The 15,977-nt window shown below is 34.2% G+C and overlaps 1 protein-coding gene across 5 annotated transcripts in view; it reads right to left on the reverse strand.

The window, feature by feature from the left end:
• The window catches only part of XRN1 (5'-3' exoribonuclease 1), a 110,190-nt gene that overhangs the window by 83,047 nt on the left and 11,166 nt on the right, over positions 1-15,977 (reverse strand). For all 5 annotated transcript variants that reach the window (XR_008663914.1, XM_055321150.1, XM_055321148.1 and 2 more), the window contains exons 2-10: positions 12,534-12,766; positions 8,260-8,357; positions 6,754-6,863; positions 6,551-6,661; positions 5,170-5,252; positions 2,641-2,728; positions 2,388-2,556; positions 1,568-1,635; positions 1,127-1,264 (exon numbers count right to left, since the gene is read on the reverse strand). Coding sequence is in view for 4 of the 5 variants with exons in the window: in XM_055321150.1 (XP_055177125.1) it covers positions 1,127-1,264; positions 1,568-1,635; positions 2,388-2,556; positions 2,641-2,728; positions 5,170-5,252; positions 6,551-6,661; positions 6,754-6,863; positions 8,260-8,357; positions 12,534-12,766 (1,098 nt within the window). In the remaining variant the exon portion in view is untranslated. The remainder of the gene's footprint in view (positions 1-1,126; positions 1,265-1,567; positions 1,636-2,387; positions 2,557-2,640; positions 2,729-5,169; positions 5,253-6,550; positions 6,662-6,753; positions 6,864-8,259; positions 8,358-12,533; positions 12,767-15,977) is intronic.

Genomic DNA, 15,977 nt, shown 5'->3' on the forward strand with positions numbered 1-15,977 from the left:
TCCCTCATTTTGCCAGTATCTCTAACAGTAACTACATATGCCTGAAGACTTGTGAAGCTTAAGGACTGGGCTAAGATGGGTGGAGCCAGGGATTACTGATGTGTAAGTTTTGTGAGTAAAGTATAGATTCCTAAAAAGTTGCTGAGCCTGTTTCTGTAAGAGAAAAAACAAAGAAGAATGTAGACGGACTGCTCCTTAGTTTCACTGAGAAAAACTAATCAATTAGAAGGACTACCCTAATGAAAATCAGCATAAATGCCCTTCATGGAGCAAGAGTTACTAGCTTTGAACCTAAAAAGAACCAGTATAGCAAGGAGAGTACAGAAAACTCCTCAATTTTATCTGAACCCAATAATTACAAATAAGCTGAGGAAAATTTCAGAAAAGGTCTATTTCCCAAGTTAACACATACAAGACATTCTTTAGAGCTCATTAGTGATGTTTCGTAGGGTACTAGCATATTCTGATTCTACTATTTATTGAGCACCTAGCATTTATTAGCTATTGTGCTATTACTTACTCTTAAACTAGCCTATTGCTGTATTTCATAAATGACTTTATATATAAATTATTATTTTTTAAAGATTTTATTTATGAGTGACAGAGAGAGAGAGAGAGAGAGAGAGACTGGGGCAGAGACACAGGCAGAGGGAAAAACAGGCTCCATGCAGGGAGCCTGACGTGGAACTCGATCCCGGACTCCAGGATCATGCCCTGGGCTAAAGGCAGCACTAAACCACTGAGCCACCCGGGCTGCCTTATATAAATTATTTCTGAAGAAAAACCACAGGTCTAATTGCTATCTCAATATTAAATGTTATAAGTAGCCATATTTTACAAAAGATAATTAATTTTCTAGAAGATTCTCTACACTTATTAATAGTATGAAAACACAATGCTTTACTTCTAGGATAAAAATAAGAAGCTGATTTTTAAAAACCAGGTTTAAATAACAGGATCTAACAGAGAAGAAACAAAAAAATTTTTTTTTAATGTTCAATAGAAAAAAATAAATGAAAATGAAATGAGGCAACTCCAAAAATCACAAGAGGGAAAATGAGGAACAAGGAATATCAGTTTCACTTTACAGCTAGAAAAATGAAAGAACACCTAAAAAAATGGACACCTTTGACTTCTTCTTTTCCTTGTAGTTCTTGGCTTCTTCTGCTGCTACACCTGCTGCTTCATTGAGGTACTTGTTACCAACTTTGCTTTCAAACCACTTTAGGTCCACAAAAACTTCACTGAAGTGTTCCCGATCAAACTGTACAAAAATATTTAAATTCATTAAAAAATAATTTAAGTCTGGAAGAATAAAAACCAAACTTTTAACAGTTGCTACTTCTAGGGCATAAGAAATCAAAGAATGTTACTCTCTTATGGGGACCTTATCTACTACGCTGAAAATTAAAAATAAAAAGCAAATAAAAATAAAAGTAATTGAGGTGAAATTATACAGAATGATCAGTTGATGTAAAAGTACCAAAACTTTTTCTTCTGATATAATTGGTTTCTGCCCATTTATAGCTACCCTGGGACAAGAAAATAAAAATATCTAGTTACTTACGTCTGATAGTTTCACAAGGTATTTCTCAAATCGAGGTAAGTTGAGATGCCCACTTTCATTAATATAACCTAAAAGGAACAAAATCTAAATTTGTACTAAAAGCTGACACTATTTTTTCTAAACAGTTCTACAAAATTCTTTTTACAAAATATTGAATGTTGGTACTCTAATAATCAAGAAAAAACAATCAGTGTTGGGCTTTATAATTGGCTCTAGTTTCTATGAACTTGATGTTACTATAATATAAAATATGTAAGAATTAAAGCAAAATAAAAATTCCAGGTTCATATAACAATCCTCTCACATTTCTAACATGTGATAACAATTAATTAAATATGTTCTACAATCTATCCAGATTATTCATTTGATATATTAACTTTTAGGTGAACTAATGCACTGCTATTCTGCTGTTTGTTTTGTTCAGTATTCACTACTATTTATCAATTTCTCATTTTAATTGAAAAATCTTTTCCTTATATTAAATATTCTGATACCGATCCATTCAGAAAAATGAACTTCTATGTTTTAAAATGAAAGGAGCTAAGGGAAACCAACAACTTCTGCTGGCTTTCTTAAACAGTAAAAGGCAGAGATTAGTTAGATACCAATAAACGAAGCTGCTTAACTCTTGTCATTTTCTTTGCTTGGCAAACCACTGAAAATTACAACCCTCGAGCTTGGTGCCTTTGACCAAAAGAAATCTCCAATTCTTTTCCTACTGTAGTTGTGCATGCAATAATCTAATAAACGGAATGAAATTTTTAGGGTTAACTGAATACAAAATCAAAGTAGCATCCAATGAATATTAAACTTTTCTTACCACCAAGTTCTGGCAGGATGGTAATATATGTTCCATAAAGAAGAGGCAGTGCATCATGATTAATATGTAAATGAGGTAGATGAGGGATAAAATCATTGCCAACAAGAAATCCCATCAAAATCCAATCATCTATTATCCTTTCAATATCATATTTAAAAGTGATCTTGGCCTATAGCAAAACGGAGAAAAAAAATCAAATCATATGGAAATTCCTGCTAACACATCTTTGGTCCACAGCTATATTAATACTTACTTTCAATTCTGAAAACTCATAGTCAATATACTCTCTCATTAAAGACAAGTGTAGGAGGTGAAATGTGGTTTCTTCTGGTGCGCATACCCTGTAATCAGTCAGATTATCAACAGAGTTAATTACATTTTTAAGGTTCAAGCTTAAAAATGCAGCAAAGATTAAAATAAAACTTATCATTAGCAGATAATTAATTCTTGTAATCCAGGCATGTAATTTATATGAAAGCTACAGGGTAGTGTAAAGACAAAAGTATAATTATAATAGATGTAACATAAAGTTCAAAATAATTGGTCTGCATTACGTTTTCTGTGGAAAAATTCTCAGAATTAGGAAAGCCTAAATAAAATATAACAGATATAAGAAACCAGTGGGATCTGGCCCATTTAAGGTTGGCTGCCAGCAGAAAGCATACTCATAGATAAGTGAGTATATATACTTTTCCACCTACTGCAGTACAGTCTCAGGATTCAGTGGTGAGGCACCATCACTTCTTTCCTCTTATCTTTCCCTGGTATGGTTTAGGGGTCTATATTCCTAGCTTTTAGCCAATACTCCAAGTTTAACCAGAAGTAAGAATATAAATTGACAGCAGCATTTTAAAGGAATTATATACCATGAACAAGTGGATTTAGCCCAGGAATACAAGGATGGCTCAACATAAGAAAATAAATCAATGTAATAGATCACATTAATAAACAAAGGAAAAACACCATATAATCAACTAGCAAAGAAAATATTTGTCAAATTTTACCCTTCCATGATAAAAGTACTCAGCCAAGTAGGGATAGGAGGGAGCCGCCTTAATATGAAAAGGGAATTTATGAAAAACCCACATCTAATATATTGATGGTGGAAGGCTGATGGCTTTCCTCCTAAGGTCAGGAATAAAGACAAGGATGCCCATTTTTACTATAGCTATTCAATATTGTACTTGAAGTCCTAGCCAGGGTAATTAGGCAAGCAAAGAAATAAGAGGCATACAAATTGAAAACAACAAAACAAAAAACAAAAACAAAAATACCCCAAAACTATCTCTATTTACAGATGCCATGATTCCATATACAGAAAGTCCCACAGAATCCACAAAAAGCTACTAGAGCCAAAAACTGAATTCAGTATAACTGCAGGATGCAAGATCAACACACAAAAATCAGCTGTATTTCTATATACCACCAACAAATAATCCAAAAAAGAAATTATCCCATTCAGAATACCACCCAAAAGAGTAAAACACAGGAATAAACTTGAACAAGGAGGCAAAAGAAAAAAAAAAACAAGAGGCAAAAAACCAAAGAGGCAAAAAAACAAACTTATAGATGCAGAGAACAGACAGATCGTTCCCAAAGGTCGGGGAGTGACGGTTTGGGCAAAATGGGTGAAGGTGGCCAAAAGGTGTAAACTTTCCATTATAAGATAAGTGAGTCCTGGAGATATAATTAGGGTACAGTATGGTGACTACATTAAAAAAATTTTTTTAGGGGCGCCTGAATGGCTCAGTGGTTGAGCGTCTGCCTTCGGCTCAGAGCATGATCCCAGGATCCAGGATCAAGTCCCACATCGGGCTCCTTGCAAGGAGCCTGGTTCTCCCTCTGCCTCTCTCTCCGTGTGTCTTTCATGAATAAACTCTTTAAAAAAAATTTTTTTTAAATAAAAGGAAAAACAAGTAAGAAAAAAAGCTGGCAAAAGATATATGCACTAAAACTATAAAATGCTGCTGAAAAAAATTAAAATAGACATAATAAATGGAAAATATCCTATATTAATGAATTGGGAGACTTATTATCAATCTGTAAATAGTACCCAATAGAATCTACAGATTCAGTGCCATCCCTATCAAAATCCCAGTGATGTTTTCTACAAAAACAAATAATCCATCCTAAAAATTATTAATTTCATGAGACTGCAAATAGCCAAAATAATCCTGAAAAAGGAGAACAGAGATGGAGGTCTCACTCCTTTTTATTTCAAAGCTTACTATAAAGCTTCAGTAGTCAAAATACTGTGGTACTGACATAAAAACAACATAAAGATCAGTCATATAGAATACAGAGCCCAGAAATAAACCCTTGCATATATGTCAAGCAATTTTCAACCAAGGTGCCAAGACCATTCAATGAGGAAGAGCTATTCTTTTCAACAAGTGGTTTTGGGAAAACTGGATATCCACATGTAAAGAATGAAGTTGGCTCTTACTTTATACTATATACTATAATTAGCATCATGGAGCAAAGAACTAAGGGTAAGAGCTAAAGCTATAAAACTCTTAAAATGGGAAAAAACTTTATGATATTAGATTTGGCAATTTCTTGGATATTATACTCTAAGCACCAGCAACAAAAGAAAAAACCTGACTGAACATTGTCATAATTAAAAACCAAATTTTGTGCAACAAATGATACTATCAGCAGAGGAAAAGGGTAACTGTGGAATGGGAGAAAATCTTTACAGATCATTTTTTCTGTTAAATGATTACTATTCTTAATTTAATTGCTGTTCTTTCTTCTAATATATATTTGCAGTATGATTTACCTTTGTGTCTTTTTGCCACCAAACCGAACCTCTTCTCTTAAAAGAGAGAAATGTGCCTCATGACTTGTCAATCCAAGCATAATCTGTTGAAAATGATTAAAAAATGTTTCTATTCTCTAATTTTTTATAGTATGAGGTTCATAAAAGCAGCCAAATAAAAAATGTCTATATAAGAAAAACACATGCTTATTTAATAAAAACAATTTATTAGCACATTAAACATACAAATATCAAAATGTGATCCCCCTTATAGGTTATGAATGGGGTAAGGTAAGTACACTTTTCTAAGAAAAAATGTTTACCTTAGAGTCACATGACTCTAATAACTGCTACTCTCCCCACACCACCATCCCCTCTCCTAATTCTCCCTCTTGGTTTTCACACTTTTCCACTTGCCAGGAGGGAGTAGGTAAGAAATTAAGGACTGTAGCTTTTCCATGATAAAGGAATGTAGGACTCTTTTGGGGGCTAGAATACCTCTAGTATGTGAAAATTAAAAAAAAAAAAAAACTGGAAAAGGGCATTTTCATTTAATTTTCTCATATAGTATTTTAACGCCCAAAGTAAGTAAAATATTCTGGTAAGACATATCAACCAGTTGCAAAATATATTGTTTATTTTATTTCAATCTTGATTCAAATAAAATAAGATGAAACACTTATGAAACAAATTAGGGAAATGAGAATACTAAATGGTTATTTGTATATTAAACAGTGATTGTTAATTTTTGTTTTATGTAGGATAATGGCATTATTTTTTTTTTAAAACAACCTTTCTCTTTTAGAGAAACATTATGAAATACTTACAGATTAAACAATACAATGGGATATACTTCAAGAGTCAAGGGGAATAGGAGAAAGGAGACGACAGATGGTTAGGAATAAGAAAATGAAAAAAAAAAGGAATAAGAAAATGAAAATTAATTAAGGTGGATTAAAGTAAAAAATTATTTAAATTGGATAAAGGACATAGGAAGAGGAAGACTCATTATATTATCTTCTCTACTTTATGTTTGAAAATTTCCATATTAAAAAGTTAAAAAAAAGCATAGTAAAGTTATTTGGGTCATGGAGTTAGCAAATCAAGCATTATTAAAAGTTATATATCAAGCATGAAGGTAAAAGTACCCTCTACCCTGATCTTGGCAGAATATTCAAAGCCCTAGGATCAGTCAAGTGTGAAGACTATAGAGATCCACTGATCATAAACTATGGCAAGAGTTCATTTTCCAACTGTTTTAGAACCCTGCTAATAACAGAAGTAGCAATCTTTATTATGTCTCCAATATTTATCTCCACAGCCAGAAAGCTCCTTATGTAAGTCTCTTAGATATTTAACTACAATGGCATAAGGTTATAATAATAATAAACATTATACCTACCAAGTCAGCATCTAAACCATAAAGACAATGTCTGGTGTTTGGATCATGATCTGGCTTTGCTTTCTCGGATCTGATAAATTCCATGATTTTATGCTCTCCTTCTCCGGGAGTCTAAATATATGTTTAAAAAAAATGTGGTAATAATGCTATGCTTTAGAACATTAAATTTTTAAAAACCTCTTTAAATAAAAAAAGATAATAACCTCATGGCCTGAGAAGTAGATGGTAACTCCTTGCCACGACTTATCTGTAGAAATTTTCATATTTACAAAATACTTCAGATGTTCATGTAACCTGGCCATGAATTCAGTCCCTATAAATAAAAAGTTTTAAAAAGTTTAATCTGAGAGAGACATAAAAGAGTGAGTTCCCAGGGACAACATGAAATTGGATCTGAGTGTCTTAGATATAAGATCTCTAAAGGAAGTCAAAACCCCTTATGCTTATTCTGAAAAGCAAGTCATCTTGTACCTTTCTCTAGCAAATATTACAACTGTTTCTCATTTCACTGCTTACCCTAAAATGAAGTTAATGTCACATAGGTAAGTCAAGAAATATTACTACTGCCTCAAGCTATGCTTCACATATTTTCACACCAGGGCAGTTTCAACTCTCTAATGAAATTCAATCTTCTATTTCCTTTGCTGGATTCTCAATTTTTTTTTTTAAAGGTATGCAGCTTTAATCAGATTGCTAATCACCACAACTATTATTATTATTACTACTCTTTACCTGGAAAATTATTGTTATCCTGGAAACTGAGTCTATAATGATTACATTCCAGGAAAAGTCTAAATGGTCAAGAGTCAATGGCAATGCAGTCTTAAACCACAATTAGGATAAAATTGGTTATTAAATTAAGCAATATATGATAAAGGCACTTAAATGAAAGACAAATACCACAGTTAGTGAAGAATCCATGAGTAAGTAAGATTTTAAGATTGTTTTTCAAAGTAAAGGTTTATAATGATAGTAGACAAAGCTCTAAAAAGTATAGAGTTTGTTGCTGCATACAAAGTTAAATTAAACTTATAATAATGATAAATTCATTAAAGTCATAGAATTTTTAACTGCCTTTAAGAAATGCAATAGTAAGTATCCTGGACTAGGAGAATAGGTTCCCTATCCTGAAAGAACACACTGAATCTGGCTGAGCCACAACCTCACTGGGTCAGTGTTCATACAAATAAATGGTGGGAGTAGGATGGATCTTGTAAGATCCTTCTAGGTTTGGAGTTCTGTGCATCTGGGAGAGTCCTGTGCACAAATACTCTTATTGACATCTGTAAATCCCCAGAGTGGATCTTCATAGGAGCACTTATAATCAAGGTGACCAAAACATCTCCTGAGGACACACAACTGAGAAAACAGTAAGTGTAATCTTAAGGACAAAATAAGTAAAGGCTAGGGAAAAAAACAAAAACAAAAACACAAAATCCCAAAACAAAACACTTTTGAAAAAAAAATTACATTTACATTTAAATCTCCCAGAATTTGGGGCACCTGGGTGGCTCAGTCAGTTAAATGTCTGCCTTATGCTCAGGTCATGATCCTGGGGTCCTGGGATCTAGCCCCATGTTGATCATCAGGGAACCTGCTTCTCCCTCTCCCTCTGCATATGCTTGGTCTCAATCTTGCTCTCTATCTCTCAGATATATAAATAAAATCTTAAAAAAAATCTCTCAGAATTTTTCTCTCAGTGAATTTACCTGGTGTAATGCAGTTGGAATCAAATCTGGCCTCTGTAGGAAGAGTTTCTCCTTTTTCTAATGCCTTTTTTATTTTGTCTTCTGCTTCCTTTGCCGACCTTAAATGTTAAGGAAAAAAAATATCTTAAAGTTTCTGGGGAAAAGTACAGATCTTCCCATCAAGTAAACTGTTATTTAGATGCTTTTGTAACTAAAATGCTACTTAATCAATTTAGGTTCAAAACATAATACAAATTTTGATAGTAACTGATAAAGATGAGCCTCAGAATTGTCTATTTTTAAAGAATTGAGTTTTTCTGAGAAAGGACTATAGAAGTAGAGTATTATAACAGTATAAAACTGAGACAGAACATTATAAATAGTTATAAAGTAATTCTTTTCTTATTATAAGTATATAACAAATCAGTTTTACAAATAAGCTCAAAAGTTAAGCATTACGGATTCATTATATATACTATCGTCTATGTTTAATAATAACATCAAACAAGAAGTACACTATTAAAATGATCTAAGATTATTATATAAAAATTACTTAAAGTTGTAATGGTTATCTTTGAGTTTCCTCTAAAAACATTTATTATAAATGTTTTTAGAGGAAACTCAAAGATTAGTCTTTTATTTAAGACTAATAATATTAATGACATCATTTGCCAAAATCATCTCATTTTTGAGGCAATAGAATTTACTAGAAAGAACATGAGTTTTATTTTATTTTCTTTTTTTAAGATTTTATTTATTTATTCATGAGAGCCAGAGAGAGAGAGAGAGAGAGAGAGAGGCAAAGACACAGGCAGAGGGAGAAGCAAGCTCCATGTAGGGAGCCTGATGTGGGACTCGATCCCGGGTCTTCAGGATCATGCCCTGGGCTGAAGGCAGCGCTAAACCGCTGAGCCACCCGGGCTGCCCGAACATGAGTTTTAGAGTCAGAAAGACCTAGGTCTGAATACAGGTATCCCAATTCCTGTTCTGGAACCTATTTGTGGCACACTGTATGCCATTGGCATTTAAGTTAGGAAGCTCTCCTTTATGTATATTTCCTACTGCCTTGCTACTAGCTCTATCTACTGTGCCCTGTGGAATTGTATTTCTATGATAAACAAACTCTTTTTCATATGTAACCTCTCTCTTACCAATCTCCTCAATATAACAAACACTCTTAAGATATCAACTTGTTTGCAATTTCTCCAAAGGAAGCCATTTTTTCTTGTAGCTATTTGCATGGTGTTGTCATTCACTGAAATAGGAAACAGAAGGTAGCTTTGAAATGAACTTCAGTTCTGAACATATTAAACCTGAAATGTATCTGTGGAATCCAAAAGGAGACATTTAGGAGATATTTGGATATATAAGTGTTCTGGAGAGAGAGAGAGAGATCCACCAGAAAGATAAATTTGGGAGTCATCAGTATAGACACAGTAATTAATACCACTGGTTAAGATCACTCAGGACCAAGGATAGAACCTTAATAAAAATCAGTATAAAAGAAAAAGGCAGAAGAAGAGAAGATAACATGATGACAAAGAGAGTGTCATCACAAAAAGATCAAGGAAAGGGGACAGCCTGGGTGGTTCAGCAGCTTAGCGCTGCCTTCAGCCCAGGGCCTGATCCTGGAGACCAGGGATCGAATCCCACATCAGGCTCCCTGCATGGAGCCTGCTTCTCCCTCTGCCTGTGTCTCTGCCCTTCTCTCTCTCTCTGGTCTTTCATGAATAAATAAATAAAATCTTAAAAAAAAAAGATCAAGGAAAGGAAGTTCAAGAAAGAAAGAATGGTCAACATTGTTAAACACTATAGATAAATTAAGTAATATACAGGGAGAATTATTCTTCAGATTTAGCCGTAAGGCATCTATTTGTAATCTTATAAGGAAGTTTTAGTGGTAGGGATAAGAGCCAGACGGCAGCAGATTTAAAAGTAAGAGATGCAGAAAGATTACAATTAAAGACTATGAATGGAGGAAAAAGAATCTCTTTGGAGAAGGAGAAAAAGTTAACCGCGGGATTTCAGGGAAATATGGTACACTCAATGCCAGCACAGTATTTAGTAAATGGTTGTTGTGGTTATGGTCGATTGGCCCTCAATATCCATTCTATTCTCTTAGTTTGTCTTCTGATACTGGAGAGGTTAGAAAGCTAAAAAGTAAAGTCTCAGGGTTCCTTGCAGCCAGGTGATTGGATATAATAACTTAGATATTGTCAGTTTGACGCTTCCATAAAGGTTTGGAAGGTGGAAGTGTGGTGAAGTCTGGGTTTGTGGGCTGTGGGTTTCATCAATAGTAGAAGAGCTCTCAATATTCAGTAGTTTTGTAGGTACTGAGAAGCAAGGTGTAGGCCAGATCGGCCAGGTATACTCAGGCTCTGGAGCTAACAGATTCAGTGATGGCTTCTTGATTGCTGAACTTTAAAGTGATATATTTTTGGAGCCAATATTTTGGAGCCTCTGAACTGCTCACCTTCCTGAATGTAGTAATAGCACCACTGGTGGGTCAGTTCTGTGGTGCTGTTCTAAAATCATTCTTGAAGGGTCAGTTAAATTCCTATCCTTTTGGCTCTTGCAATAATTTTTATAAACACCTTGTTCTTTGTATTATATCACCTTCTGCTTAAAATAGCCAGGCTTCTATTTCTGCAACTGAACAATGATTGATAGAGTAGGTTCATATAATCCTTTCTCAACACTAGATTTTCTGGCCCAGTAGCTCCCCCAAATTAGTTTAACAAATATCAGGGGAGTCTGGTAAAAACAGTTTCCAGGGCCCAATTTTTAGAGATTCAAATTAATTAAGTTTGGGTGGTATGTGAGGATCTAAATTTTAGTAAAAGATGGTCCTTGTCCTTAAAGATTTCAAAGTTGTTCCAATACCTTCAGTGTCTTTTCCCTTTTGATATTTAAATCACTACTTTTTATCATTCTTTCCTCTTTTTCACCGTACACTTCCACCTTCCTTGATGATTTCCATATTTGATTTACAGGTGCTTTTTCTACTCCTTAACCTGCTGTAATGATGAAAGGATTCATTATTCTAAGAACCCATCACACACTGGACTCAGAGTTTCTATCCATCAATTCTAACAACCCTCTTAACTTTACTTATCCTACTCATATACAGGACACAGCATGATCTCATTGTTTTTTAGAACTATTCCACAGGCCCAGGGTTTTGACTTTAAAACTCTATATATCTCTTCTCATCCTGTTACTTTTCCTACTGTCCAATTCACACACTGGGGCTGGTAATACCTCAAGTGTCCTAACTCAGTTCTACTCTCATACTCCATCAAATCACTTTCTCTTTAGTCTCACCTGCCTATCTACCTATCCAATTTGGACCCATGCTCAATCAGAGTCAGCATCTAGCCCAGGGTGTGGGCATTCAACAAATGTTTGTTGAATTAAATTGTCAATGTTTACATTAGAACAATCTCTCATTTCACTCTGTAGTTCTCTAGTTCAGGGCAGACTATTAGAGGAGCTTTCTCTACTACAGCTGACCCTTGAACAACCAGGTTTGAACTGAGTCGGTCCACCTGTACGTGGATTTTTTTTCAATAAATACAGTATATTACTATAGATCTATTTTTTCTTCCTTCTGATTTTCTTAATAACATTTTCTTTTCTCTAAGCTTACTTTACCGTAAGAATACAGTATATAATACATACGACATACAAAATATGCATTATGTTATTGCTAAGGCTTCTAGTCAACAGTAGTTAAGTTTTTGGGGCATGGAGTTATATGCGAATTTTTGACCATGTGGAGACTGGTGCTCCTTACATTTCAAGTGTCCAGCGTCAACTGTACCGCTATTTCCAAATTACTGAGAAGTTTGAAAAATTTGCGATATAGAACAGTAACAACAGCCCAACACATGTTTGAGAATGACCTCACTTGAATTACTAATCTGTATACTTGATTGATAAAATGTGATGTAATTAGTTACTTCCATTTCTGGGGGAATTTAAGCAGAAAAGATATTTGAACAGAAGATGCAGTGCACTAAGTCAATTATCTTTAAAATAATACATTTTACTAATTTAAATAGTACTCTAGGGCAGCCTGGGTGGCTCAGTGGTTTAGCGCCGCTTTCAGCCCAGGACCTGATCCTGGAAACCTGGGATCGAGTCCCACATCAGGCTCCCTGCATGGAGCTGGCTTCTCCCTCTGCCTGTGTCTCTGCCTCTCTCTCTCTCTCTCTCTATGTCTCATGAATAAATAAATAAAATCTTTAATAAATAAATAAATAGTATTCTAAAATAAACCACAAATATTTTACCTAAAACGCCTTCCCCGCTGCTGGTTCATTTTTGCTCGAGGAGCCACACCATCAACAGCCATAAAGAACACTTTCCTAGGTTTAATAATGCGAAATAACACCTCCAAGTAGTGAAAAATATCAGTAAAGATTTTATCATCTGAAATTCTGAAGTGAACATCATCATCATTAGGATGGGAACACTGATGGATGATTCCATTCATATCCAGGTACAAGTTGTCAAATTCAGGAATCTAAAAAAATAAAGAAAAATGATCAAGATTGTTACTATAATCAACAATGGATACTTAAGCAGCTGGGAAAAGCAGCTGATAAAAAGCAGGATATAGGGGCATTCTTATTATATAAAAATTGAGAAAATAATTACAGTTGAATAAAAAAAGTAAAGAAAAAATGAACAGGAGAAATTGGCAAGATGGAGACATATGGCTATATGATGCCCCAACAGATTGATCAAACTTACTGTCAGGAAATGATCTACTTATTTAAAATAAGATAGATAACCTGGGAAAATACTAAATGAAGTGCTTGGTTCATTTGGGACTCAAACTATTAGTTTGACATCAAGTTCTTAAAGCCTCAATTTCCTCTATACATGGGTAATAGGATGCCCATTTAAAAGGCTCTTTGTACATGGTCATTAAGAGATTTTACAAATGATTTAAAGCCTGAGTGTATATTTGGTTTCACTGAAGCAGAGTCACTGATTTGGTCATATTAATTTAGAAAGCTTAGATTATGCCAAATAATTTAGAACTTTGAAAACTGATTTCTTGTTTTTGATATGTGGATTAAAAATTTCCCAAGCTTTGGCTAAGGTTATTACTCTTTATAAAAAGACTTTCAGGGATCCCTGGGTGGCTCAGCGGTTTAGCGCCTGCCTCTGGCCCAGGGCATGATCTTGGAGTCCTGGGTCAAGTCCCACATCAGGCTCCCTCTGCATGGAGCCTGCTTCTCCCTCGGCCTGTGTTTCTGCCTCTCTCTCTCTGTGTCTCTCATAAATAAACAAAATTTCTTAAAAAAAAAATGTGAATTCTCTTATTGAGTAATAGGCTCAAATGTAATTCTTACAATTGTGAGCATGAGATTCTAAAAGTACACTCAAGATTTACTGTTTGCTTCAAAAATTCTGAAAACTTCAATCAAAATCTCAAGGTGAACACTTTACAGTTTCCCTAGGACAATAAATATACAAGAAAGAATATAAAAAAGAAAAGTAAATAAAGGAAATCTGCTTTATATGATTAAAAATTATAAAGGCTTAAACAAAAAGATTTTATAAGTAGTCCATATGTATATATAAGAGGCATTTCAAACCAGTAAAAGAAAGGGATGTGGTACCTAGTTAACTATTTGGAAATAAAACACAACTGTATCTCGTCTTATAACACAATAAATTCCAGAAAGAGATTAAAAATTTTAAAGTGAGAAATATAAGTAAAAAAGTTATATACAAATATTTTAGTACTTTTAGGGTGGGGAAAGCCTTTGCACAAACCAAACAAATGGTGAAGTTGGCAATCTATTTTTTACATCTGTAGGGTCAAAAAAAAGTGCTAAAAACAGGTTTAACTGAAAATGACAAAATGTAGGGAAATACTTGCAAATTAGAAATAAAGTCAACATTCTCAATATACATAAAATCCTCAAAAATAAGTAAGAAGAAGAGCAAATTTTTAAAGTAAGCATGGAAAATGCACAGCGACTCCAAAAAGAGACAAAAGTCTGATAAGCATATGAAAAAAAGTTCAACATGCTCAAATTTCAAATTAAAATAATATATCATTTCCCCCCTCATGTTAGCAAAGATTAAAAAAAATGATGTTACCCAGTTATTGGCAAAGTTTTGGGGAAATGGATATTTCATATATCATTAAAAGTAACAGTCGGCATTTACTAAGCACTCATTAAGTACCAAACATTGGGCCAAACATTTATTATTCATTATTTCACTAAATTATGATAACTTTAAAGAGAAATATTTAGATTCCCTATTTACAGAAGAGGAAAATCCCAGAGCTAGAAAAGAGAGAGATGGCTTTCACACCCAGTAGTGTGATGGGACTATAAACTGGTGTAACTAATATGAAAATATATGTCAAAATTTGAAGCATGTACATCTCTGACCAGGATTTCTACTGCAGGAAACTTATTCTGAGAAATAATCAGAAATGTGGACAAAGATATAAGCACAAGAATATTAATGGAAGTACTGTTTAGAAAAGGTAAAAAATGAAATAAAAATGCCTAATAAGGGACGCCTGGGGGGCTCAGTGGTGGAGTGTCTGCCTTTGGCTTGGGTTGTCGTCCTGGGATCAAGTCCCACATTGGACTTCCTGCGGGGAGCCTGCTTCTCCTTCTGCCTATATCTCTGCCTCTCTTTCTCTCTGTGTCTCTCATGAATAAATAAATAGAATCTTAAAAAAAAAAAGCCTAAGAATAGAAAACTGATGATGGTACATCTACACAATGGAATACTACATAGCTATTACAAATTATGATATACATTCTTATTTGACAGTAGATATTGTGTATAATACAAATGGTCAAATGATAAAAGCAGACTATAAAACAGTAGTCATATTATCCCATTTATAGAAAATATCTACATGTGTATCTGCCTATAAAGGTCAAGAGTACATGGAAACAAGATGTTACTGGTTAACCCTCAATGATGAAATTTCAGTTGTTTCTTATTTTCCTTTGGACAATATAACAACTTTTACATCTTTCTGGGTTATATTAATTTTTACATAATGAGCACATACCTTTATAATCTGAAAAAAACCTGTAAGAGAAATTTTTAAAATTCTCTTAGGTTCCAGATTAGTAAGTAAAATACAGAATGACTGAATAACCACTGTCTAATTCAGTGAAGAAAATGAGAACATTCAATAGAATCTTGCTCCTTCACAAATACATATTATTGGGGGGAAAAAAAAAACAAAACAAAAAAGGAGAGAGACAAACCAAGAAAGAGACTTTTAACTATAGATAACAAACTCAGGATTGCTAGAGGGGACGTGCGCGGGGCGGGGGTGTTTGTTCAATAGGGGAAGGCAATTAAGGACAGCGCGCGGTTAGGATGAGCACCGGATGAGCACCAGGTGTTTTACGTAAGTGACAAATCACTAAACTCTACACCTGAAGCTACTATTACACTGTTTGTTAACTAACTGGGATTTACATAAAAATGGGGAGGGGAAACCCTAAATGCATAATACTGAGTTAAGACCTCTGTAAATTAGAAATTCTGATGTTATTTTATATTTTTACCTGTCCTCAATCTCTGTATCTAATTACTCACTTAGGTTTTGTTTTTTAAATTTAACTTCCAAAATGTCTCAGAATCTTACCCTCCTAACCATTCCCATTGTGCTAGTCAATCTCATTATTTTCTCCAATCCCCAGATTTCCTGCCTGAGTTCAAGCCCTCAGTTTTCC

This window comes from Nyctereutes procyonoides, unplaced genomic scaffold (genome assembly GCF_905146905.1).
Source record: "Nyctereutes procyonoides isolate TBG_1078 unplaced genomic scaffold, NYPRO_anot_genome, whole genome shotgun sequence".
In the NCBI taxonomy this organism is placed as follows: Eukaryota; Metazoa; Chordata; class Mammalia; order Carnivora; family Canidae; genus Nyctereutes; species Nyctereutes procyonoides.